The sequence below is a fragment of the Corythoichthys intestinalis genome, chromosome 4 (assembly GCF_030265065.1).
Source record: "Corythoichthys intestinalis isolate RoL2023-P3 chromosome 4, ASM3026506v1, whole genome shotgun sequence".
Classification (NCBI taxonomy): domain Eukaryota; kingdom Metazoa; phylum Chordata; class Actinopteri; order Syngnathiformes; family Syngnathidae; genus Corythoichthys; species Corythoichthys intestinalis.
This window is the reverse complement of record NC_080398.1, coordinates 23,481,873-23,508,652: the sequence shown is the minus strand read 5'-3', so window position 1 is coordinate 23,508,652 and position 26,780 is coordinate 23,481,873. Positions and strand designations below refer to the sequence as shown.

The 26,780-nt window shown below is 43.6% G+C and overlaps 1 protein-coding gene across 3 annotated transcripts in view; it reads left to right on the top strand.

Moving 5' to 3' along the window:
* Positions 1–26,780, top strand: part of cicb (capicua transcriptional repressor b) — an 81,995-nt gene that overhangs the window by 34,905 nt on the left and 20,310 nt on the right. For all 3 annotated transcript variants that reach the window (XM_057833676.1, XM_057833675.1, XM_057833677.1), the window contains exons 3-9: positions 12,480–12,629; positions 12,722–12,890; positions 13,301–13,412; positions 25,414–25,596; positions 25,726–25,858; positions 25,951–26,135; positions 26,236–26,374. In XM_057833676.1, the coding sequence (XP_057689659.1) occupies positions 12,480–12,629; positions 12,722–12,890; positions 13,301–13,412; positions 25,414–25,596; positions 25,726–25,858; positions 25,951–26,135; positions 26,236–26,374 (1,071 nt within the window). The remainder of the gene's footprint in view (positions 1–12,479; positions 12,630–12,721; positions 12,891–13,300; positions 13,413–25,413; positions 25,597–25,725; positions 25,859–25,950; positions 26,136–26,235; positions 26,375–26,780) is intronic.

The following is a 26,780-nucleotide window of genomic DNA, read 5'->3' as shown; positions in this document are numbered from 1 at the left end:
GAAACTGTTAATTTGTATTCCATGCATTGATTCAAATTTTCAAATTATATAACAGTTTGCTTGGGCGAATTTATCGTCATTTATCGTTATCGAGGTAAATCTGCTCAATTTATCGTGATACGTACTTAAGGCCATATCGCCCAGCCCTACTTTGACACAATGAAAAGTAGTCTGTGTTCAGCTTATATAGTAGAGTTAATTTATTTTCCCCTCAAAATAACTCAAACTATAGCCATTAATGTCTAAACCCCTGGCAACAAAAGTGAGTACACTGCATGGGAACTACGTACATCCCTAAATGTCCAAATTGAGTACTGCTTGTCATTTTCACTCCAAAATGCCATGTGACTCGTTACAGGAGTGCTGTCAGCATTGCTGCAGAGATTCAAGAGATGTGGAGATCAGCCTGTTAGTGGTCAGACCATGCGCCGCACTCTACATCAAATTGGTGTGCATGGCTGTCACCCCAGGAGGAAGCCTCTTCTGAAGACGGTACACAAGAAAGCTTGCAAACACTTTCCTGAAGACATGTCAACAAAGCACATGGATTACTGGAACCATGTCCTATGGTCTGATGAGACGGACAGGCTTTCTTGTGTACCGTCTTCAGAAGAGGCTTCCCCCTGGGATGACAGCCATGCACACCAATTTGATGTAGAGTGCGGCGCATAGTCTGAGCAATAACAGGCTGACCCCCCACCTCTTCAATCTCTGCAGCAATGCTGACAGCACTGTTATAACAAGTCACATGACATTTTGGAGGGACAATGACAGGCAGTACTCAATTTGGCCATTTAGGGATGTACGTATTTTCTAAGGGGTGTACTCACTTTTTTTGCCAGGGGTTTAGAAATTAATGGCTATATTTTGAGTGGAAAATAAATAACTGTACTATATAAGCTGCACACAGACTACTTTTCACTGTGTCAAAGTGTCATTTTGTCAGTGTTGTCCCATGAAAAGATATACTTAAATATCTGCAGAAATACGAGTGGTGTACTCACTTTTGTGATACACTGTATTGACGGCGGTAGATGTTCAAACCATTTGAACTGTGAAAGCTGGCAGCGATTACGGTTCAAATAGATTGGATGTCTATCACTGTCAAGGCAGGGTATGAGCTAAAAAAAGTGAACATATGTAGCCATCACTACTACACTGGGAAATAATCATCCACAAAGAAGAACATGTAATTGTTATTTTTTTTTTCTCCTTTAATAACCTTTTTTAAACAGATAAAAATATACTAAATTGTGGTATATTTCATCGTGATATAAAATCGCAAAATACAATATTTTTACCATATTACCCAGCACTATGACAAATGTAATTTACAGATTCTCCTGAGTAATTCTAATTGAGGTATGAGTGTTGTTAGGGCTCAAGGACACCATGATTGTAATTTGAAACGTAATGATGGAGTTTTGAGATATGTTTCTTCTACTATCGCTACTATTCCTACTAGTTGTAGTAATACTGTGACTACTTTTTTCCTCACATTATTGTGGAGTCTGAATGCCGTTCTTTTCCTCACACGTCAGTCTCAGTATTATAACATACAAATTCTCGAAATGTTATACTGTATGCAGTATGTACTGATCGTATTGAGTACATCACACACTTTTGATTCAGTGTGATGGATTTTTTTTTAAAAAGGATTTTCTGCACTTTGTGCATAATTTCTTCTCTATTATTAATAATAACATTACTGACTGTTTTGAGGGGACTTTTCTTACTGCATCTTAAATGTCACAAATTAGTGTTAAAATGGCAAAATACGGTTTTCTCTGTCACCCGCACAACTTACGACATAACACACACATTTTTCACTAACATGTGGAAAAATAAAGGTCCGCGTTTTCTCTTTTAACCCTTTATTCCATCGCATTGCAGTGGCATCGCCTCCCGCCTTCCTCTCTTTCCTGCTCTCCTGGTCTACCCGGATACGGATACCCGGGAATAACATCCCCCCTCACTCCCTCCCCTCCGCCCGTGCCCCTAGCTTTTTACGTAACACTTTAAAGCCCTTGCATATCCTCACTGGCCATGGCAACAAGCACATCTGGCTATCGTGCGACCGCCTCCCGCACCTCTAAATGACTTTTCGCAAAAAGTCATTTGGGAGATTAATCCTTAACGGTTAGTAATACTCTTAGACGAAAGAGTTTGCAAAGTCTTCAAAAATCATTTTCAAGTCTTTAGATCCCTTCAAAACTTGAAATTCTTCATCTTTGTATTATGAATCTTGTTTCACTCCACTCTGTATCATCTGTCCAATGTTTCTGGTGCTCACATCCTTTTGAGCATCTATCTACAGGCAAATAGTGCCCTCATATGGCCAAATTGGAGCATTGCCTGTTTGGCATGGGTGATTTTTCTTTGGTGGGGGGGTGTATCAGGGTAGTTTAACTCACTCACCCCCCTCATCAGTGTGTCTGATATCTGTCATTTGTACACCATAGCACTCTATTGCAATACGACATGTCATGTGCACTCCATCTGAGAGTAAGTCAATTTTCCTCTTTTGGGGGGCTCCCTCAAATCAAAGCATGTGGTCCTGAGTCAGGTGACAGATGAACAAGGTCCAATTCGATAGGCGGCGACGAGTTCTCAGGTGACGCGGCGGATCACTGTTGCCACGGTAACTGCGAAGGACTGCCTCATGCGAGTTATAATTGGACCGAGTAAACGGCGGGCGCCAGGGAGGGCGGAAGACGAATTGAGGCGAGATTGAGATTGGGCAGGAGGGCGATGGAAGGTGGCACCTCCTGCGCCGCTGCCACCAGAGGTAACGAGTGGGAGTAAAAGTTTGTCAGTTACGTGGAACACACACACACACACACACACACAAAAAAGCACACACTAGCCCTGTGATTTGGGCTTAGAAGAGGATACGAGCAATGATAGAACGCCTACACGCGTTGCAAGCACAGAAACAGCGAGGTTTAATGAGGCTCAGCTGGAAGGGGGCGAGGGATTCTATTTTTCACCTCGAGGCTCATGATTCTCAAAGTAGTGCTACTCAGGCTCCTTCTAGTGGTATGCAAAATAATTGCCATCTTCGCACTGTTCAGTTGTATTTAACTTTGAAGCTCTCGAGACTAGTTACAGTTTATATTAACTCATTGGCTGTCATTGACAGCGATAAACTTGAGACCATTTGGACTGGGAATTAAAAATGAATATGATTTTTATTGTAGTCAAAAGCAGCTAATTAATTAATTTATGAGATAATATTAAAGCCATTTCAACAGCAAGGTTGTTGATCTGTTTCTTAATCTCACTGTTGTAAGTGGTACCATGCCAAGTGTACTGTGTGGTTAATGTAAAAACAGTTCATTTTTAAAGTTACTGGTTCCTCTATCAATGTCGATGGCAGCCAATGAGTTAAAGAAGGAAAGATTTGCCAGATGACAGTCTATCAAAATGCTAGGTCTGAATGAAATGGCCACATCATAAACTTTGAAAATCAGATGATGGGTTCCAGAGAAAAAATTTTTTTGTGTGTCGAAAAAGGCAGGCAAGAAGAGAAGGCATTTGTGTGATTGCATTTAGAAAATGTAGTCAAAAACAATGCCTTTAAGTTACTGGGGTGCTCAGACATTTTACAGCAAGTACCACCAAGTCGATAGCCATTTATGGCAAAGGTTTTATTTATGTTTTCAACATTAACATGTTTTAAACACATTATATATATATATATATATATATATATATATATATATATATTATAAAAAGATTTATATTTTTTTCTAAGGATTGAGTTAAATAGAATTATACTTAGAAGATCCATTCATCCATTTTCAACATTGCTCATCCTTTTCAAGGTCGCAGGGCATAAGTAGATTTTAAGGGGGGGCCAGGGGGGCCACCCCCCCGGTGGCCGAAAAGTGTCATTGCATGTAATTGACTTTCCTATATACAGTATGTATAAAAGTTGTAAAGCAATAAAACTGCAACAAAAATGAATGAAATGAACAAAAAAGCATTTTTATAATGGGTCAAAATTATTTTTCGAGCACCTTAGACAGTCATTTGCTTTGCATATAATTAAAAATATATATATACATTAGGGCTGTCAAAATTATCGCATTAACGGACGGTAATTTTTTTTCTAAAATTAATCACGTTAAAATATTTGACGCAATTAACGCACATGCCCCGCTCAAACAGATTAAAATGACAGCACAGTGCAATGTCCACTTGTTACTTATAATTTTTGGAGTTTTGTCTCCCTCTGCTGGCGCTTGGGTGCGACTGATTTTATGGGCTTCAGCACCCATGACCATTGTGTAATTATTGACATCAACAATGGCGGGCTACTAGTTCATTTTTTTGATTGAAAATTTTAAAATTTTTATTAAAATGAAAACATTAAGAGGGGTTTTAATATAAAATTTCTATAACTTGTACTAACATTTATCTTTTAAGAACTACAAGTCTTTCTATCCATGGATCGCTTTAACAGAATGTTAATGTTAATGTTGTCTTGTTGATTTATTGTAATAATAAACAAATACAGTACTTATGTATCGTAAGTTGAATGTATATATCCATCTTGTGTCTTATCTTTCCATCCCAATAATATTTTACAGAAAAATATGGCATATTTGAATTGCGATTTAGTACGATTAATTAATTTTTAAGCTGTAATTAACTCAATTAAATATTTTAATCGTTTCACAGCCCATATATATATTAGAGAAAAAATAGTTTTAGAAAATATTTTTTTTCTTTGATTGAAAATATTGTTTTTGGATTGAAGCAATTTTTTGGGGGATTGAATGATTTAGACACAAATGTCCTAATCATATTGTGGCCCAAACACAAAAAGGATTTACTCAATCAAAAAAAAAATTAAGTGTTCAAATGCAAATTTTTCAATCTCGAATATTTTTTCGCATTCAAAAACTTTTTTCAATGATTGAAATGTTTCTTTTTTTTTTGATTGAAGAGATTTTTCTGTTTGAAAATCTTTTTTTTTTTTTTGAAGCAACTAAATTTTTGATTCTATCAAAACAAAACAAAAATTAAATTAATCAAAGAAAAATAGCTTTCACATGCATTTTTTGGGGGGGGGGTTTGAGTTTCAAATTTATTTTTGCATTCAAACACTTTTTTTTTTTTTATTGAAGTGACTTTTTTTGGTTGAAAATATATATTTTGATTGAAGCAACTTTTTTTTTTTTTTTTTATTAAAGCAACTTTTTTTTTTGGATTGAATAATTAAGACACAAATCGACCTCCATTTGGCTCCGCCCAGGGGATACAATGTTTGACTGGGGTAACTACATTGGCACGACACCGGCGGGCGTACCAAATTCAATGGATGACCATCTTGGTGAAAAGTATTTCCTAAGCAGCTTGATTTAGAATTCCCCTCAAGAACGATGGGAAACAAAAAACGCTCATTGTCAACTTATTATTATAAATATTCTTGTAAGTTAATTTTATTGCTGACACTACGTTTTAGGGTCATCAACATGTTGTGCCCCCACTGCCCCACAAGTCAAACTCCGCATATGTCACAGGGTGCTAGAGCCTATTCCAGCTGACCTTGGGCAAAAAGCGCACTACACTCTAAAGTGGTCACAGACATTCATTGGCACCCTCAATCACACTGTCACAGAAAAACTGGGAATTGATCCCACACCGCCTGCGCAGCAGTCAGGCGAATTCACGTCTACATCATTGTTGAGATTTTCTTAAATTTTTGAGAAGAAAGTGCTAAAACATTAAAAGTGAATCATTGAAATTAAATAAAAATCAACTGAACTTCACAGCTGCACTGTAGTGAATAAAAATAGATTGCCTGAACATTTCATTCAGTCAACCTTTTGCGTACCGTCAGAAGGAGCCTGCATACTTCTATTTATACAAAACTTTTGAGCACCAAAGTTTTACTTGATTGGCTGATAAGTTTCAGTTATAAACATAAAGCCGTAAACTCACTGATAGAGGTTTAGAGTGACGCATCGAAATTATCGTGGCGTCTCAAACAGCATCACTTGCCCTTAAAACTCAACTCTAATTGTGCAAATGCAACATTATTATTTGGACGTAAGTGTAGGCAGTGAAATAGTTCGTGTGCTTTAATTAACATTGGTTCGTGAATTTATTTGTCATGGAGGGTTTTTGACGCCTTTGAAGTAAGTGCTTTCTTTGTTTTTCGCCAGACTGTAGTTTTTGGGAAATCTTTTCATGCTGCTATGTTAATTAGTTATTGGGGACAGCAATTTAGGATTTCTTTGTTAGTGTAATCAATTATTTGGCAACGCTATCGCAAATAGCAGCAGACACTGGCCTGCGGCCTTGTGCAGCCAAATCAGTCTGGATGATATATGATACATAACATCCTCAAGTGCGATATTGTTTTTACATAATAGTGATACATTTATTAGTTAACTGTAATGGTTGACAACAAATAATGATTTAGTTGTTTGGTTAATAAATTCTTAAGGTCCGCCAACACAAATAGCAAAATGTCCCGTGGGCTGCAAAGTTTGTAATAAAGCTTGTTTTCAATTATCACTTGCAAGTTGGAGAATCAGTCCATTGTATGTCAAGTTGGCCATGCTATTACATCATGTAGCGCATTCCATCAGTAGCAGGTTACACAAAATATTGCGGAAATGCAAAATGAAGCCAGTTATCATGATGAAAGTTGCAGTCTTTATCTGATCAGAATTTTTTTATATTAAAGCAACACGAGGAACTTTCAGTTTTAATTGATTTTAGTGACGCCGGTGGACAAAAGCGGTAGTGTGCACACCCGCACAGTGTCGTAAAATCATGATATCCCGGTCGCCCTCAGATGGATGAAACGACCAGTGTTGTTGATAACAGTGTTAGAATATAACGGCGTTATTTTTTTCAGTAGTGAGTAATCTAATTAATTACTTTTCTCATCTTGGCAACGTCGTTACCGTTACTGAGGCGGGAAAGGCGTACGTTGCTATGCGTTACTATGTTGGTTGAATGACGAGAGAAAAGTCTGAGAGAGAAGGACTCACGGAGACGAGAGAGCAGAGCAGGAGTGGGGAGGAGGCAAGGGAGTTGTTATGGCGTTGCAAACGCGATGCTAGGTGGCTCCAATAACACCTGACTGTAGCCGATAGCCTACAAACTATGCCCACACGATGCTACGGTAGATATCACATAATATAGAACTAGATGCAAATGACAGACATGGCGGCATTAGCAACATGTATAAAGAACTAGCTGCGTTAATAAACAGCTGCCATCTTAAAGCAGTAGACCTCTCAGAAAGGCTCTGTTGTAGAGAACCTTCCTAGCTAACCTAAGTAACTTTCTATCTAAAATACTCCTAAATCGGCAAAATCTTGCCTTAAATCTATCATGATGAAACAGTTTTAAAACTTACACATGTCGAAAGTAGACAGAAGGGAACTAATGCAATAACGGGAGCAATTTTAACAACTTTAACTGCTTGGGCTTCCACACATACAGTAGCAAAGGTTACTATCTAGTTATCGCAAAATCTGCAATACCGCTGTGTCTAGTTACATTTAGGGTAATGAATTGGGCTAGGGCCAGTTGTCCTAAAAACCCTTTAAACTTCACATTGTGTGACCTGTTATTTATTTATTTATTTTTTTCTTTTTTTGGGAGAAAAACAAATGAAAATTATCACCAGTTACTTTGTTAAGTAACTAATTACTCTTACATTCAGGTAACTGAGTTACTAACGCAATTACTTTTTGGGAGAAGTAATTTGTAACTGTAATTAATTACTTTTTAAAAGTAAGATTAACAACACTGGAAACGACATTTGTGTTTCCAGCGGCTGTGTGAAGCATGAATAGTAATAAGGTACTGAATCCAGTTGTGGCTAAACAGTAGCATATGACGGTTGGCAACCCTGTGGTTAACTGACAAGTTCGGTTGGAGGGGTCGTCACACCAGTGAGTGAAAGCCCGGCCAATGTTTATTGTTGAGTATTTTTTTATCCTGGTAGCCTCCCTTTCTTTCCCTCCTCAGACAAAACTTTTTGTCTGTTCTTTTGCTCTGCCATCTTTGCAGAATTCGTGCAAAGGTGTTCGCATAGACTTCCGTCTCGATAATGAATGGGGAAAGGGGGAAGTGACGTATGATGTAAAGCAGTCAGCACATTTGTAGTTTTTTGTGTGTGGCAGGGTTCCTGCCACCCTCCTCAGAGTTAATTAGTGCCGATGAAAGTGATAAAGACCCCTTCAAGATATAAAAGAGGTGTCATCCAACTAGTTGTCATCACAAATATTTTGAATATTTTTGATAAAGGTTGAAAAGTTACCTAGTGTTGCTTGAACCCAAAATCCTTAGGACATAAACCAATCTCACCAACTTGGTCTTGTACTTCCTCTATTATCCAACAACAAAAGCTTCAGCAAGCTTTTAATTGGTTACCTTTCCACTTCACATCACCATCTTCAAGGACCTGCAATTGTCAACTCAAGTTGACTCAAATTAGTTGCCCTTGTTGTTATGCATGCATTCAACTTTAACTAATTACCAGAAAATAGCTGTGGTGGGGAAATGAGCCAAGAAAGAAGTTGGTGCAAATCCATTTTGGGCAACGATAATTCGAGACTATGCTTTCAAGACATACTTAATAGCTTACTTAATAATTCTAGCGTATTTATGACAAAATGCAGGTGTACAGCTCGGTGAGGAGTGGGTTAAGTATTTTTACGATCAAAGGCAGCCTGCCAGAGTTGCTCCCGGCATCTCTGGTCATAGCTCAGCCTCTTGATGGACTGACCGTAATGGAGACCCCTCCCAGTATTGTATGTCTGGATGTGCTAGCTCAGCATGACTCATGCGTCTTGCTTGAGTAACAACATTATCGCTCGCAATGTCCTGTTCTGTTCTCACAACACTTTTTAGCATTGTTCCCTTTGTCTGTGGCCTACCCTTCCTCTGTGAGAACTTTGTATTTTCACTGGTTATTTTCCCTCCTCCTCCTACGTCCTTGCCTCCCCTGGTGAAAATTACTCTCTGTCTATTTTTACCCACCACTCATGGACCGTTTCAGTCGTTTCCTTCTCTTTCAAGCGGCCTCCTCTTTCCCGTTCGCCCTCTCCCAGCCCCTTGGGCGAGTGTGTTGCATCAGAACCCTGTAGTCTGTTTTGTAAATATCCATTTGTGAGCAGTCACTTGAAAAATATTCACTTTGTAAAATCACAGACCTTATTTGCTGCCATTGATGGCGCTCAATGTGAGGGGCTGCAAGTGAATGATCACGCCCAATCAAAATTGATTGGACGTCTAGAGCTGTCAATGGCACTGAAAGATGAGTATTCCCAGTCAAACCTCCCAGTTTAAATTAATTGGACGTCTATCGTCAGTGGCATGAGTTAATAACGCCCTTTGCCTTGGTGCTGTTTCTAGATCAGTGCTCCCTTTAAGAAATGTTTTTGAATTCGTCATCAAAAACTTTAATGAAAGATCTGATAAATAGTTGCATTTACTCCAAAGTCCTTATCACTTAAGTTCATCCATAATCAAAATTTTACAGTAGAGAGCTCACTAGCGCCTCTCATCAGTTTGTAAAATGGGGCGGTAGCTTTAAAAAAGTACCTACAAGCGTATTGGTTAGCCTACATCTGAGTGTCGTGCTCTATTGGCCGCTTTTCACGTCAATCTACACTTTACTACGCTAGCCTCAGCCAATGGCACGAGTCGCTGGGGGGGTTGTAAACGAAATAAACTGTACTTCACTCTCGGGAGAGCTTTATTCGAACAATATTAGTTTAACTTTAATCAAATCAAACTGAATATGTTGTATTGTCGAAGGTAGATCATATTTTGAAACAAATTTTAGACATGTTCATCGACAATGCGCCGATGTCTATGGAACCGGACGGTATTTGCATATGACTGGCATTCCAGTGCATGTTCTGACCAATGGGAATGGACGGCGAGCGCATGACAGGGGGCCGCCACAGCCAATTGCAGAGTGGGGATTGGTGGAGATGGGCGGGACAATGGCTGGGCGAGGTTGACAGGAGCAAGAAGGGGAGGGGGCAAAAGCAAGCAAAGCAAAGCAGCCTAGTTTACAGCAAGAGGAAGAAGAGGGAGGGAAAAAAGAGAATAGAACGGGGGCCAGGACAAAATGAACGAGTTACCTCGTCCGAGGGCGCACTTTTGTGGACCGTAAAACCCCCCCGAAGTGGACGACGTGGGTCTGCGGTGTCGTGCGCGAGCAGCGCCTAGCTAAACCTGCGTGTGGACGGCGGCGCTCTTCACCACTCGCTTCTCGGGTTCGGCGGTCGAAACGCTTTAAATCTGAGGAGGAAGAGGAAAGGCACCGGCGGTTTGTCTCGTTTTTGTGCGTCTGTTCGCCGGGGTAGTCAAGTCGGTTGTCGCTTCTTATCGGGGGCGGTTGTGGCTACATTGCTCAGGTTGTGATGGATGAATGCGCCAGTCAGCAACATCTGCCTGTACCTTGCAAACAGGTATACACACAAGACCGTAATGGGCGCGCTTATTTTTTACTGTAAGTCCGTGAAGTAGAGCGTTCCATTCCGTCGCCTAGATGCCGGACTGCGACGTGCCCAGCGGATAGTAGTTAACTCGCGGACAGTCGAATTGGGGGTAGTGCGTGGTTCAAATCCGTCTTTGTAACTGAGACATGAGAATACCCGCGTCGTTTTGGCGTCTGTCTGTGCGGCGTGTGCGCGACCAGGGGCGTGCCCGGGGACTCGCTGCCGAATTGGGTGCCGCGGTGGTTCGGGTTCTTGGTTCTCGCCTGGGGCATGGATGCGTAACCCTACCACCCTTTTCAGAAAGAAAAGAGTCCAACCTCTTTGGAAGCCCCGTTAGTACTTCGTTTTTACTCAACCTCTTGCGGTTTTTCTGTGTCCGAAGGGTTCCAGTTTTGAGCACAGTGGGTCGCGACATGACGCGGGGAAACTGCTCAGTAGCTGGGCTGTTGTTGTAATCGAGGTCGTGGTTGCTTTCGAGGCCTCGTTAACTCTTTCAGCACCACACCGCAGCAGTAATGTAAACAAACAACCGGAGGAGGGCATCGGGGGTAATTGGACCAAAGCCAAAGGAGGAGCCAAGTTTTCGGACCCAGTCGACTGTTTTTACACACTTTGAACATTTTCAGTTGCTTTTTGTCCACCTTGGAACCCAAACTCCAATCCACCCCCCCCCCCATCCTAAAGTGAATGATGACATGGATATAAACAGAGCCCTCTCATCAAAAGCAGATCAACAGTTTGGACCTACTTACTTTAGATACAACGGACATACGACCACTTTTTTTTAAGTTTTCACTTGTGAGAACCGTCTTAAGCCATCATGTTCTCATCAGAGAATCCTCAGTATCTTCGTCAAGGCTTAAGCATGTTTGGTTAGTTCATGTTCTATTCATCCATTGTTGAATTGCTAATTATCCAGTTCAGAACTTCAGCTGTATCAATCTAGGATTTTCCCCCACCACTCCAAACAGGCACTGTTTCTTGTAGAAGATAATTTCTGTACAATACGTTAGTTGAAGGCAATACATTGTGTATTTTCTTAAATCTTATGTTCAAATCTAGTACGTACTGCTGTAGGGCTGTTTTTTTTTTTCACTTGAGCTTTTGCCTCACTTTACCTCTTTTTATTTGTTGTTTCTAAAAAAAAAAAACAGATCATTTTTCCTTGTTCTTCTTTATTCATCGAAAAGAAAATAGAGCAATGGTAATTGAATATAGAGAAGGCCTGCTGTTTTTGAGCCGGATGTCCGAGGACAGCTTGTACTTTTTCATATCAAGACCCAAATTTGAAATATGGTTCTTCCTCTCCAACATAAAAGTGATATGCTGTGGCGCCTTGATTTCATCATGATCTTTTCCCATACAAGTGGAATGAAATGCAATCAATCAGTTTTGGCACTCTAAAAGATTGTGCTGCTCTTTGTGGTTTGCACATCCTAGCCACCAGGGAATAGTATAATACTAAATAAAATATGTAATGAAGATGGTCTTACCTAAGCTCAGGCAGCTACCGTAGTATTTGTCGTAGAGGATCAGGAGTACTACTATGGAACTACGTTCCTATTTCACTACTCATAAATATGCATTTTTCAAAAGGTTGTAACTACTGTTTTTTTAAACCATTGTTTAATGTTTTACGCTTAGTTCTGCAGTGAACCTTAACTGGGAGTGGCAATAAATCCTGTTAACAAGCAGTTAGTAATCTAAGTATTGTTCACAAGCCACTTGTTGCTTTTAAGTTCAATGTCAGGATATAGCACTAATGACAAAAGTTTTTTTCCCTTACTTGAAGACCAAAAATTTGTCGAAGAAACCGCTCATATCAAACATTTTACTGATGTCATTCATAAGTTATGGTACCGGTTTTCTAGATATAAAGTAATGACCTAAAAAATAGTGTCCTTGAGACAGTCAACCTAGTAAGACCTGTAAGTGGGATCCACTTTTGGACCACCACCCTCAGTTTGCACAAACCGTGTCTTCTCTCTGCAGTCTGGACCAACGTGGAGCCTCGGTCTGTTCCGGTTTTTCCTTGGCATTCTTTAGTGCCCTTCCTGGCGCCCACCCAATCAGATGCCGCTTCTCAGCCGGGGGAAGGCCAGCATCCTGTCAGTCACCCTCACGCAGCCACTCTTAAAACCGGTATTGCTTAGAATATTGTGATGTTTTGGTTTCTTATGTGAGGTGATGTAATTATTTGCCCTAAATGCATCATTTATGGCTTTTTTTCTCAGACTGTCAGGCAGGAGCGGGGCCACCTCCCGAGCCTGCTGAGGCCCCTCAGATTGTTGAGAGGGGTCCACCAACTCGGCATGCCACTGCGCCCGAGGAGTCGGAGAGGGAGAAAGTGGACGGGGAGAGGGAAAGGCCTGACAGCGAAACGGAGAGCGACGTGGATGACCCGTAAGTTGTCTTTAAGTCATGTTACTTACACATTCGACCGATAAATTGACCTTTCCTGACTGAAAGGTGGAAAATGCTCAAATTTGTGTGTACTTTTCTGTAAGCCTTGTAAATTTTCTTGCTGTGGTGCCTTGTGTACACACACATGCAGCGAGTGAGTGTAATTTTTGAACTAATTTGGGCAGTGGAAGAGGTCGAAGGAACAAAAGCTTTTCTTCCTACACTGCACTCTTATTATCACATGAAAAGCAGTGGCCTCATTGGAGATGAGCTTGTGAAGTGGATTGTGTTTAATATGAAATACACGCCTTATCATTAAAGATATTTAACTAGTGTTAATAAAAGGGCAGACCACGTCTGTAGCCGGCGTCCGCATGAAAGAACTTCAGGTTTTTTTTTTTGTTCTGTAGCTTCCTCCCTGGCGTTGTGCCAGAGCAGCCCCTCTCTACCTCCCCAGTGAAGCGACGTACCCAGTCCCTCAGCGCGCTGCCCAAAGATGGGGACAAGAGCAGCCCTGGAAAGGTAAGACCTTTTCTCTTTTCTTAATAGTGTGAAATCAAAGGGTTTTTAGTGTATCAGATTGAAAACTGGATATAATGGTCATAAAGTAACATTCCTCTGTCAGAAGTAGTCATGAAAATGGAATTAGCTATATTTAAGCCTTAATTAGCATTGCTGGCAAGAAATTTTTTTTTTTCTAAAAAGTGTTGAAGCTAAAAACCTGCCATATGCTCTCTTCTTCCTCATATTATGTTGCACGATAAATTGTACTAATTATAAAAATGCTCCAAATGATTTAGAGTACGTCTACACTAGGACGGATAATGGCCTTAAACGGTCAAATTATTATACTTTTCGGCTAATCTGCTACAGTAATGTTTATCACACGAGCTTGAGAGCCAGCTAATTTGTAAAAGGGATCCTCGATCTTAAAGACATGTAGGCTCTAATAAACCACAATTGTTCTCTTGTCCTAAAATATGTTGTTAGAAACACATAAAATGTGACATCAAGGGCAATATTTTATAATATTTAGTACATATTTTGACCGATTGTTGGCGCCATGTTTTGCGGACTCGGAGTGATGACGTAATTGGGACGTTTCCACTTGTGTAGAACAATTGTGTATTGCTGCCTAAACTCGCTAAGTAAAATGCCACAATGTGCTGCTTTTGGATGCAATTTCCAGTCAAATGGAAACAAGGGGGGTGATGTTAGTCTCCACAGATTTCCTATTGACAAGAAGAGTAGAAAGGTTTGGGAAAATGCCTGTAGACTGACAAAACCTCCCAAAGACCCAAGGCTTTGTTCTCGCCATTTTTCGCCTACCGCGTTCGAGACTTTTAGTCGACGACAACTTATGAAAGAGCTCACCGGAGCGGCTGGATATAAGCGAAAACTAAAGTCAAATGCTGTTCCAACTATTTTCCCTCACAATAAGCCTCAACGCGCTTGGATAGCGAGTGAAATGCGCGCATTAAAGCGCCAGAGACAAGAAAATGCTGGCCACTCTCTTCAGCAGGCAAGCCGCCCCTGTCGCTACAGTGGTAGGCCAATCTTCTGGTGCACCGCTAGTCACAGAAGAAGCTAATACTTCACCTTTACTGTCAGTTCATCAGGCAGTAAGTGTGTCTGTTCAGTATTCACCTAATATGAGTGATGCTGCCACTCAAACTGATCCAGACACGTCCGATTCAGCGATACATGGCCAGCTGATGCGCGCCGAGCACTTAATATAAACCACCCTTACGTAGCTAAACGTGAGTTGGATGTACAGGACATGGAGGACACTCGATCCAGATGACAAATTTAATGAGGACAGTCAGCCATGACACGACTCTGATCCTGACTATCACACGTGTGCATTCATAGTTTTATTACCTTCAGTGAGAGTTTATCATGTCAATTAGGGATGTCCCGATCCAGGTTTTTGCACTTCCGATCCGATACCGATATTGTTTTGCACTTCCGATCCGATACTGATACTTGCCGATACCGATACCGGCCTATCTGAGCATGTATTAAAGTTTAAAGTTATTTAGCCTCCTTACTTAGTTGTCAGACTCATGTTGAAAAGGGATTTAGTACTCTTGATAACAACTAGCCAGCTGAATTAGGTGAGTTTGAGTAACACACAATGGTTGGTAACAAGAAACTGACCTGTTTATTCAGTGACAAACACAAAACATTATAAATAACAAACAGAAATGGCATAGTCAGTCAGTAAAACGTGCAAATAATATTGTAAACTGTCAGTGGAAAATCCCACAAACCCCCCAAGCTATTAGATGCTTTTAATGTTTTGTGCATTAGTTACAATAATTGTATAAAAAGCCCCTCAGGTTTAAATAAACGACTATTTCAGAATCAAATTAACATTTTAAAACAGTAAATAAAATACTCAAGTCCCCATTCTGTATTAGCAGCTTTAAACTACATTAAATTAATTTAATTTTGCGAATCAACTGTTAAAGTTGTTAAAATTGCTCCCGTTATTCCATAATTTCCCTTCTGTCTACTTTTGACATGTGAAAGTTTTAAAACTGTTTTGAAGATAGATTCAAGTCAAGATTTTGCCGATTTAGGAGTATTTTAGATAAAAAGTTAATTAGGTTCGCTTGGAAGGTTCACTACAACAGTCTACAAGGGAAGTCTCCTGTTTTAAGATGGCGGCTGTTTACTAACGCATCTAGTTTTCAATGCATGTGTTGCTAACTACGTCGAGTCTGTCATTTTGCATCTAGTTCTATATACATATTATATCTATTAGACAAGCATGATGTTTACTCTCAGCGGCATTGCGTCCCGAAGACCACGCTGTGTATTAGTTCCGCTTTACTTGACATATTTTAATAATCGGAATTTGGATGTTTGTGAATTGTTCTCGAATCTTCCACGGCCGAAGGATGTAATGACATCTGGGCATGTTGTACCGTGGTTCTAATGTTGCGTTCCAGAAAAGTGGGATGTCGGACTTTTCCGACCTCCGACTAGGAAAATATCATTGGAACGCCACTCGAACTGGGAGGTCCAAGTCGCGAAGTCGGAGAAAAAATAACTACCCCGACTTCCAAGTTGTTAAAATCTGACGTCACTGGACAAAATGGCGCTCAAGAAAACGTATTGAATGATAACACGATAATGAAGTAAATCAAGTTTATTTGAGACGCCATGTATATTTTCTCATACAGTGAATTATCTTTGTTGCGCAATGTTTTTATATTGACGATCAGCAAAGTATGTAACTAAAAAAAGGCAGTTTACAGTGTGGGCAATAACGCAGCCGTCGTTTTTCCTGTGCTATTTGATCGCTTATAGCAGCGGTCTCAAACCGACTCCACAAAGGGCCGCAGTGGGTCCTGGTTTTTGTTCCAACAGATCCAGCACAAACAGTTCAACCAATGAGGTTTCTACTAACATAAGCAGCACCTGATTGCAATCAACTGATTACACTTGTAAGAAACCAGATTGGTGAAAAGGTATTTGTCTCGTTTGGTTGGAATGAAATCCAGTACCCCCTGCGGCCCTTTGAGGACCGGTTTGAGACCACTGGCTTATAGGAAGGCAGGTTCGCTGGAGGTCAAAATGTCTTTGGATGGCCAAAATAAAACACACCTCGTCGCGATCAGCCATCTTTGTTGTTTACATTTGCTTGGAACGCTTTGAGGTCGGAACTGGTACCATCCGAGTGGGATAAATCCGACTTCCCACTTCTCTGGAATGCAGCATAAAAGTGTTGGATGGTGCGTCTTTACTCACGAGAGATAATGGCTCGTCATCCAGAATGAATTCTTCGGCAATGACTCTTGTTATTCCCTGGGCTTTGGGACTGTCGAGTGCCAGTTTGTCACGCATAGCAAAAGTTTCTGCCAGTGTTAGTTGCGTAGGACCCTTCTTTTTGTCTTCGGTTTTCTTAACATACTCCTTATATTGTTTGTGATGGTATGTCGCTAAATGCTTGATTAGGTTGGTTGTATTAAAACTTCTTACAGCTTTACCACCACGCTTGACTTTATTGTGGCATATGTTGCACTCTGCCTCTTCGTCTTTGTCGTCCTTTAAGGTGAAATGATCCCACACAGCTGACATGTTTACCGATAAAGTCTCTCGGTAAATTGGGAGACGGTAATGTAGTGTGTTGAAGGAGTGCCGTAAAATGCGGACCGGACTTTAGGGAAACCGAAGCAAAAACTGGAATGGATTATGTATATCGGTGCGCTGGAAAACCCGGACCGGATTAAAAAAAAAAAAAAAAAAAATGGATTGGAAGTCTGGATTGGAATTTTTCCGTGTCGGCCGATCTGATACCGATGCGCGTTTTTTGCCCATATCGGCGTCCGATCCGATCCAAATATCGGATCGGGACATCTCTAATGTCAATAGTCATGAAAATAAAAATGCTCGAATGGCAGGTGTGTTCAAACTTTTGGCCTGTACTGTATGTCAAGCATACGACAGCTCTGGATGCTAACAATCTACATATTTATATTGGAATAAGTTCGATCACGCAATAGCTCACCTTGGAGATCTGCTAACAAAAACCAGAGTTCTCAGAGCAGCATACGCTCTCTCGCTCCGTTGTCATTGAGACGCACTTGCCGCAAGTACATCACCAGTTTTGCCCAACTCTTGTCTTATCAGGTATTTCCTGCTCTGCATTTTGCCTTGGTTGCTTGTCTTGTGAACGACCGACGGTGCGTCACTTTTCCGCTCTGGTTCAAATTGGAAGGGCAGAACCGACGACATGTTGGGGTAGCTAACACGCTGGAAGTTCGGCAGCGGGCTTGGTGACGTCACCGCACTGCGACATCAAGAAGAATAGCGACCTATCACTTAAAATAATTTTACCAATTTCATTAAAACGAAAACATTAAGAGGGGTTTTAATATCAAATTACTATAAATCATACTAATATTTATCTTTTAAGAATGTCTTGTCTTTAAGATCGAGGATCCCTTGAAACGCCGGATACCCTGTCTAGTGTAGCCGCCAGCTACCCGTGTAAAAATCAGAGCCAACGGAAGTGACGTCACGGGGTGCGCTATTTTTTTGTGTGGTATTACAGTGTCGTAAACAATAGAGGTGAATGGGACAGACGTGGCTTTCCTGCTCCTCTTTTTACAACTGAAAGAGCATGTAAATTTTATGCATGAATATGTTCGGAGAAGACATCCAACAACGCCGAAAAATTATAAGCTTCCGGTTCAGAGGTGACCTGCACGTACGACAGTGCTTTTCAACTATTTTCTGTTACACACCCCTTAGGAAGACGTAAATGTTTCGCGCTCCCCTAGCCCCCAAACTCTGCCGCCAATGTAAATAGTATCAGTTGTCTATAAAATTATTATTATAAGTACACCTCTGCCTCACATTATGTTCAATTCTACTAAAGAAAAAAGTAACATAGATCAACTTACAACAACAATAAAGTATAACTTTATTAACATTGCTATGTTTGTAACAGAAAAGGCTTAAAGCCCATCAATTTGCCTGAATAAAAAAAAAAGTCACATCCATTCTGTAAAAATACTGTAATAGCCCCGAATGAGGGAACAGAAGGAGAGGAATGAATGATAGATACCTTCACTTTATTGTGGCAACAATAGAAAAAAACACAAATAACTGCGAACTGCTGCAACATGCGTCCAACACTCTCGCTCACGCCGTCCTACCACACCCCCTACTTCCCGCTACGTCACCACTCGGCAGTCCCATGGCCCCTTCGCGGCCCGCAGAAAGTTACGGACATTACACTGCCCCCCCCCTTACAAAGCCCCTCGCCCCGAGGGGTCAACAACAAAATCCTCAAACCGCAGCGGTCTTCTTATTTGCCGCTGTGGCCGGCCTTGCACAGCAACTTGTCCATCGCCGAGTGGCACTAGCGGTGGAACAGGAACAACAGGGGTGTCCACAGAACTTGGAACCTCAACACGTTCCTGAGCCGCTGGAGCATTAAGTCCCATCTCGAAATGAGGGATACCGTTGCCCCTGTATGGTGCTAAACGGTCGCGATGCAGGACGACTCTCCTGCCTCTAGGAGGAATCGCGACCCTGTAAACGACCTCCCCAACCCGTTCTAGCACCCTACAAGGTCCATCCCAATGACTGTCCAATTTTGGGCAACGTCCTTTCTTCCTCTTAGGCGCATAAATCCAGACCAGTTCTCCAGATTGGAAATCACGTCCCTTGCCCCGCACATCATAGTTCCTTTTTTGTCTCATACCAGCCTTCTCCAGCTGGTCTCGTGCAAACTCGTGCGCCGCCTCCAACCGGTCTTGAAGCTTTCGGGCGTACTCCAGTCCCGGGGGGTCCCCCAGGCTGTCGGGTGGTCTGCCAAACGCCAACTCTGCAGGGGTCCGGATCTCCCGGCCTAGCATCAGCAGTGCAGGGGTGCAGTTCGTGGAATTCTGCACCGCTGATCGGTAGGCCATCAAAACCAGCGGAATATGACGATCCCAGTCACGCTGGTGGTTGGCGGTGAGGATGGCAAGCTGCTGCTGCATGGTGCGGTTGAATCTTTCAACTAATCCATCGCTCTGAGGATGCAAAGGTGTGGTCCGTGTCTTTTGCATGTTCAGTCGTTCACACAAGGAAGCAAAAACCCTGGACTCAAAATTTCTGCCCTGGTCACTGTGCAAAGTGTCTGCAGCCCCAAACCGACTGAACATTCCCTCCAGCAGAGCATCAGCCACCGTCTCCGCCTCCTGATCTGGCAACGCATAAGCCTCCGGCCATTTTGTAAAGTAGTCCATGGCACACAGCACATACTTATTTCCTCTCTCAGTCACAGGAAAGGGCCCCATAACATCCACAGCCACTCGCTCCATAGGCGCCCCCACCCCTTGCTGCTGAAGAGGCGCATGTGACTGATTCAAGGGTCCTTTGAACGCCGCACATTCATCACAACGCCGACAGAAGTCCTCCACGTCCCGTCGATGCTGCCCCCAGTAGAATCCTTGACGCAATCGCCGCAGAGTCTTGGTGTTTCCAAAGTGTCCGGAACCAGTGCCCCCATGACATGCACCCAGCACTGCATCTCTGAGGGATCTGGGCACTACGACCTGCCACCTTTCCTCTCCAGTAGCTGGCTCTTTCCAAGCACGCTGTAGCACACCGTCCATCATGCGTAACACAGCAAACTTGCTCCAAAGTCCCTTCGTGCCTGCAGACAGACCCACCACACACTCCCACGGAGGCCGACCACCGCGCAGGACCCACTCACGCACCGGTTTGAGTTCCCCGTCCTCTTCCTGCTTGGCCGCCCACTCGGCAACATCCACAGACTCTAATGTGCAGCATGACGGCCCCTCAGCCCCGCCGCCATCTCGTAAGTCCATCTCACGCGCGTCCCGCCTGTCGCAGTAACTGCAGCCGTCCACAGCACATGGCCTCCTGGAGAGCGCATCAGCGTTGCCATGTTTTACCCCGGCCCGATGAACCACGCTGAAATTAAATGACTGGAGCTCCTCCAGCCAACGCGCCACCTGTCCTTCAGGTTCTCGGAAGGACATCAGCCACTGTAGTGCAGCGTGGTCTGTCCTGATGGTGAAAGGCACGCCACACAGGTAGTACCGGAAGTGTTTAACGGCCAAGACGACCGCCAATAGCTCACGCCTCGTCACACAATAGCGCCTCTCACTCTTGTTGAATATGCGGCTGAAATAAGCCACCACTCTTTCACCGTCAGGACCAGCCTGTGACAGGACGGCTCCCATGCCCACATTGCTCGCGTCTGTGTCCAGCATGAATGGCAGGGCAGGATCTGGCAACGTGAGGACAGGGGCATTGGTGAGCGCCCTCTTGAGGTTGGAAAACGCCGCCTGACAGTCTTTTGTCCAAACGAACTGTTGATTGTTCTGGAGGAGGCGAAACAAGGGCGCCCCAATGCATGAAAACCCCCTCACGAACCTCCGGTAATAAGATGACAGTCCCAAAAAACTTTTGAGCTGCGTCTGGTCTTTTGGAACTGGCCAGTCTCTTATTGCGCAAATTTTCTCCTCCAGTGTGCTGATGCCCCTGTAATCCACCTTATGCCCCAGGAATTCTACCTCACGCCGCAGGAAGTGGCATTTCTCCGGGTGGAGTTTCAGTCCAGCCGCCGCAATTCGTCCCAACACCAGTCTCAGGGAATCCAACGCGGCCTGGAAAGACTTGCCATGGACGAGGACATCATCCAGGTAGACCAAGCACTCCTGCCTGGGGATGTCCACCAGCACGGAGTCCATCAAGCGCTCGAACGTCCCTGGCGCGTTACACAGGCCAAAACTCATGACCTTGAACTGCCAGTGTCCTCTGGTGGTGCAGAACGCAGTCTTTGGTCTTGACTCAGGCGTGAGGGGAACTTGCCAGTATCCACTGCGCAGGTCAAGCGATGAGAACCACGCAGAGCCCAACACTAGGTCTAGCGTCTCATCAACCCGCGGAAGGGGGTAACAGTCCTTCCGCGTCACTTTATTCAGGGGCCTGTAGTCCACACAGAACCGCGGCCTGGACCCTGTTTTTCTAGGGACCATGACCACGCCAGACGCCCAGGGACTGTCAGAGGGCTCTATGATCCCTGCCTCCAGCATGGCACGGACCTCCTTGTCCGCCGCTTCCTGCAGGGCCATGGGTAGACGCCGTGGCCGCACCTTGACCGGTGCCGCATCTCCGGTATCAATGTGATGCTCCACTAGGTGCGTCAGGCCCACCTCGTTCTCACCGAGGGCAAAAATGTCCTTAAAGTCCCACAGTACTTGCCATAACTGCCCCGGTTGCTCACCATCCAGGCCGGTGCAGTTGGCCTCCCAGATGGAGCGGATCGCCTCCCTCCGTTCCTCCTGCTGCTGTGGTGGTGAAATTTCCACTGCCCCCGCAGGGTTGAGCTCTTCAGGGCGAGCGGACTCTGCCCCTATCACAAACGACTGAGCCATTGCTGTGTTGATGGATACTACAGCAGTGGCCCGTTGTGAAGGAGCAATCAGCTTTACATGCTGACCACTAGGCAGGATGAGCGCCCCTGCCCCAAGGTCTACCACACATTTAGTAGTCTTTAAGAAGTCCCGCCCTATGATGCAGGTGTCACTCACATCAGCCACCCAAGCTTGAAAAGTCACTGACAGATTCCCGAGAGCAAACACAAATGTCCCCTTCCCTTTCATCTGAGCCGTTTCGCCGGTCACAGTTCTCAGCTTCTTGATGGTGGTTTCCAGCACAGTTCCTATTGGGACAACATCCGGCCTCACAATTGTGGCAGACGACCCAGAGTCCACCAGGGCACTGCAGGAAATGTTCCCGATCAGCACTGGAACATGGCAGGGGTCACCAACCTCTGTCCAACCCACCGTGGCAACAGCTCCATCATGCTCTCGAGCTCTTCCATCCACGGTGTCCACCACGGGGGGCTGCTGGTCCCGGGAAATGGCAGAGGGGGCCCGCGTTGTCCGGGTTACGCGGACCCCTTCCCGTTTCCCTGCTGGTCCATCCTCTTTGGGCACCGTCTCATCAGATGCCCGGGTTGTCCACAGCCCCAGCAGATGGCAGGGCGTCGGTTGGTCTCGTCCACACGCTGATCAATGTGGGTTTTCAAAGCACACACCATCTCCTCCAGCCATGGTGGTCTTTGCTCCCCTCCCCCTGACAGTGCCGTGACTGAGACTTGATGGACTGATGACTGTGGCGACCCCTTGGCTGCAATCTCCCTTTCCATCGCGAGTGCAAGCGCCACGCCCAAGTCCGCGGGGTGTTCGAGTTGCACATGAATGCGAAGTTCATCTGGCCTGAGAGCCTGGACAAATTGATCGCGTATCAGTTCATCTTGGACCTTATCTGGCATCCCAGCATACGCCCGTCGGCCCAGGCTCTCGATCTCGTGGGCAAGGCAACGCAGCGGCTCATTTGACTGCCGCACACGATGTTTAAACTCACAGCGGATAGAGTCTCTCACATTAAAGTCTCCAAAACGCCTTTGCAGAGCGCCAACTAGCGTTTTGTAGTTGAGTCTCTCTCCTTGGCTCAGTAGCAATAGGCAAGATGCAGCATCATCAGTTAGTGATAAGGCCAAATGCAAAGCCCTAACACTCTCCGACCAGCCCATTGTATCAGCCAGCAGTTCAAACTGTGCTTTAAATGCCTCCCAGCTTCCTTTGCCGTTGAACTTCAGCGACTTCGCGGCCGCCCACGTCAGCTCATGGGCGCCGCCATGTTTGTTGACATCTGCGGAGCCAGACCCCGCCTCCTCATGACGCCGCTCCGTCATGGCGCGCCCGCTCTCTTTTTGGCGCGAAACGTTGCAGCCATAGCGAACGCGCTCGTCACCGTCCATCGCCGGCATGTCAATCAAACAGTCCTTTGCTTCACTTTTCACCTTCGCACGAGCGCCGGAGCCGCCAAACATTTTGCCGAACGTCCTCTCCCTCTCCCTTCCACACGAGCACGCGGCGTAGAGTCGTAAGCCCGAGCTTCTGACACCAATGTAATAGCCCCGAATGAGGGAACAGAAGGAGAGGAATGAATGATAGATACCTTCACTTTATTGTGGCAACAATAGAAAAAAACACAAATAACTGCGAACTGCTGCAACATGCGTCCAACACTCTCGCTCACGCCGTCCTACCACACCCCCTACTTCCCGCTACGTCACCACTCGGCAGTCCCATGGCCCCTTCGCGGCCCGCAGAAAGTTACGGACATTACAATACACTTAAAGTACATTTTTTGACCATTTGATACTGAAAAATAAAATTTAATAAAATCAATAAATAATAATTTCAAATCGATTAGCAATATTAACTGATGAGGTTAATATGCCAAACAATTTGACCGAAAAACAAAAATGAATAGAAATAAAAACGACACTGTCATTGGACAGTTTTATTTTTGCTGCTCGCAGTATCAGCTCCTTTGCAATAGCGTGGGGTTATTTAGCACTGAGCATGCTAATAAACAGTACTCTCTAGTTTACTGACGATTGTTGGCAATATTTGGCACGTTTTCGCTGAAAAACAATTAAGCGGCGCATCAATGAGATTGGTGTCTAATGTCTTTAAGTGACGTCTTCATTGATTTGGCTTCCTGCTGTCCACTACAAACATTTTATTAGTGCTGCAACGATTAATCGATTAACTCGAGTATTCGATTAGAAAAAAATGATTCGAATTAAGATTTTGCTGCCTCGAGTATTCGTTTCATTAGAGTGGTGTTGTAATGGTTTATTTTGAAAGTGTTTGCATTGAGTTTTATTGATTTGGGTGGCTACACTGCCCTCTCGTCTGCCTTCCATGTTAAGACCAACATAAGCTAAGTTTTTGTTTGAGCTAATGTTTTCTAATGCATACATAATTTAGTTTACAGGTATATTTAGCCATTTCCTGTGGGAATATGTGTCCGAACCATTTGTTAAGAGCATTGTAAAAAATAAATAAATTTAAAAAAGTTGGTATCTTATAGCATTTAAGCTAGCAGACTTTTGCTGTGTTAGTTAGCCCATTGTTCTTTTGTTGTACATCTTTTTTTTTTTTTTTTTTTTTTTTCCAACGTTTGAGGCTAAGCTCGGGTATTTTATTAATTTTTCATGTTCCTTATCCGATTACTCGATTATTCGAACTAGCTAGTTCATCGATTAATCGACTACTAAAATAATCGGTAGCTGCAGCCCTACATTTTATAGACACGGTAAATAGGACGGTCTTTTCTTGTCTCCCACTGTATTAAAAGTAGAAGCCAAAAGCCAAACGGCCCAAAAACAGCGAATTCTCGACAGCCGGGGGAGAACCGGAGGTGAGTGTGGTCGTCTTGACGCTCCTAATCCGGACATTGCGGTCCTTGGGCGGACATGTGAGAACCGGAAAAGACAGCGGGTCGGTGCGTGAGCCCGGCCCGAAAACGGCGGACAGCTCTTCATATCTCTTTGCGGTGTGCTACTACTGTGCTCTTGTTTGGTTCATAAATACTGCGCACACTCTGAAAATGAGAGCGTCACTGCCACCCCGGAGTGAATGTGCAAGTACACTTTTTTCTAGTATGGCAAAAAAAGTATGTTCCCTGAGGTCACATGCACCACCCCCGGCATCGCTCTGACCAACCCAGTATTTTAGAAGTGCTGGCGTATGATGACGTCACGCACGAGGCTGCGTCTTTTTGCGCAGGCGTCCCTTGCCGGAACGTGGCCTTTCTAAACACACCTTAAAGATAGTGTGGACAGGTATAAAATATTGTCCGAATTACAAGGCAAAAAAATTATCTGTCCTAAAGTAGACGTAGCCTTAAAGTTGTATATTTCAAATATTTGCAAAATGAGATAGGAGTTTTTTTCTCCCACTCGTTTCAGACGGGGGTTTTTTGTGTGTGTGTGTCAAACTGACCCAGGAACATTGTTGCTGTTCCTGAGAAACAAACATCCCAAAAAAAGGGCGGTGTGGGGGGCTAAACCACACATGTCTGACTTAATAGAATACATTTATGCTGTATATAGAAATGTATAGCTCAAATTTTGACAATATGACTATTTAAAAAAACTAATATGTTGTTCTGTCTGTCTTTGTAGCGTGAGAAAGACCACATCCGGCGGCCGATGAACGCTTTTATGATTTTCAGCAAGCGGCATCGAGCCTTGGTACACCAGCGGCACCCCAACCAGGACAACAGGACTGTCAGCAAGATTCTGGGCGAGTGGTGGTATGCCCTTGGACCTAAAGAAAAACAGAAATACCACGACTTAGCCTTCCAGGTACACTTCTACATTATGTGAGGGATTTTCGTAAAATAACATCAACGTGATATGGTCAAAAAAAAAAAACATCATGTTATGTGCATGTACTTATTTCGATTGGTATTCCTGGGGTATTCCTTCCTCCAGGTAAAAGAGGCTCATTTCAAGGCTCACCCTGACTGGAAATGGTGCAACAAAGACAGGAAGAAGTCCAGCTCTGAAGGTCGTGGCATCCCCGGAGGCAAAGATATCCGTGAGAGGAGCATGTCTGAGTCTACAGGTTAGTCTTACAGCATTCCACATGACATCAATCATAGAGTTGATTTTCCGTGACTTCTCTTTTTTTTTTTTATTTTTTTTTTTTTTATGTAGAGCCACATTCCGTAGAGATGAAAGGTGTAGTAGGTCCGTGTCTGGTGGGCATGTCTGAGAGGAGTCAGACAGCGGAGGGTCACATGAGCCAACTGACGCGACCTAGAGCCTTCTCGCAAAGTGCCGTGCACAGCATGGAGAGGGGCGACAGGGGCAATACACAAGCCCTGGCTGAACTGGCTCAGGTAAACATTAGATTATACACAAATTCCAATGCAGTTGAATTGTGTGATTTAAAAAAAAAAAAAAAACTTTTTTAAAATATATTTTATGTTTTTTATTTAGATGTGTGGGGATAGAGGCGGGCAGTTTTCCAGCCACACTACAACCCTTTCGCAGTCCCAGCGGGGTGTCAGTGAGGACATGACCAGCGACGAGGAGCGCATGGTCATCTGTGAGGAAGAGGGTGACGATGACGTCATAGGTAAGAAATGATGACTCAAGTTTTTAACATGTCAAATGATGCATCCTTGATCTAATGTTGAGAAAGTCCCACCACTACTGTGTTCATTAATGTCATTGAAAATAGGGGCATTTGTTATTTGAATGGGAGTGGAGAAGTAATTCGTAGAGTTGATTGTACCATGTGTTTAAGTGAGAGAGCGAGTATCCTGTCCCCGCAGTTAACGTATGTGAGGAGGACAAGGCTGGATCCTTTACAAAAAAAAAATACTGGAGTTATATATGTTTTTATTGAAATAAGACATCTGCTGTGACAGACAAACAAAACATTGACTCTTCATTATCAGAAAATAAAGTCACAAGTCTGTTTTTTGAGCAGGGGTGTCAAACACTTTTTCATGGGCCACATTCTAGTTATGGTTTCCTTC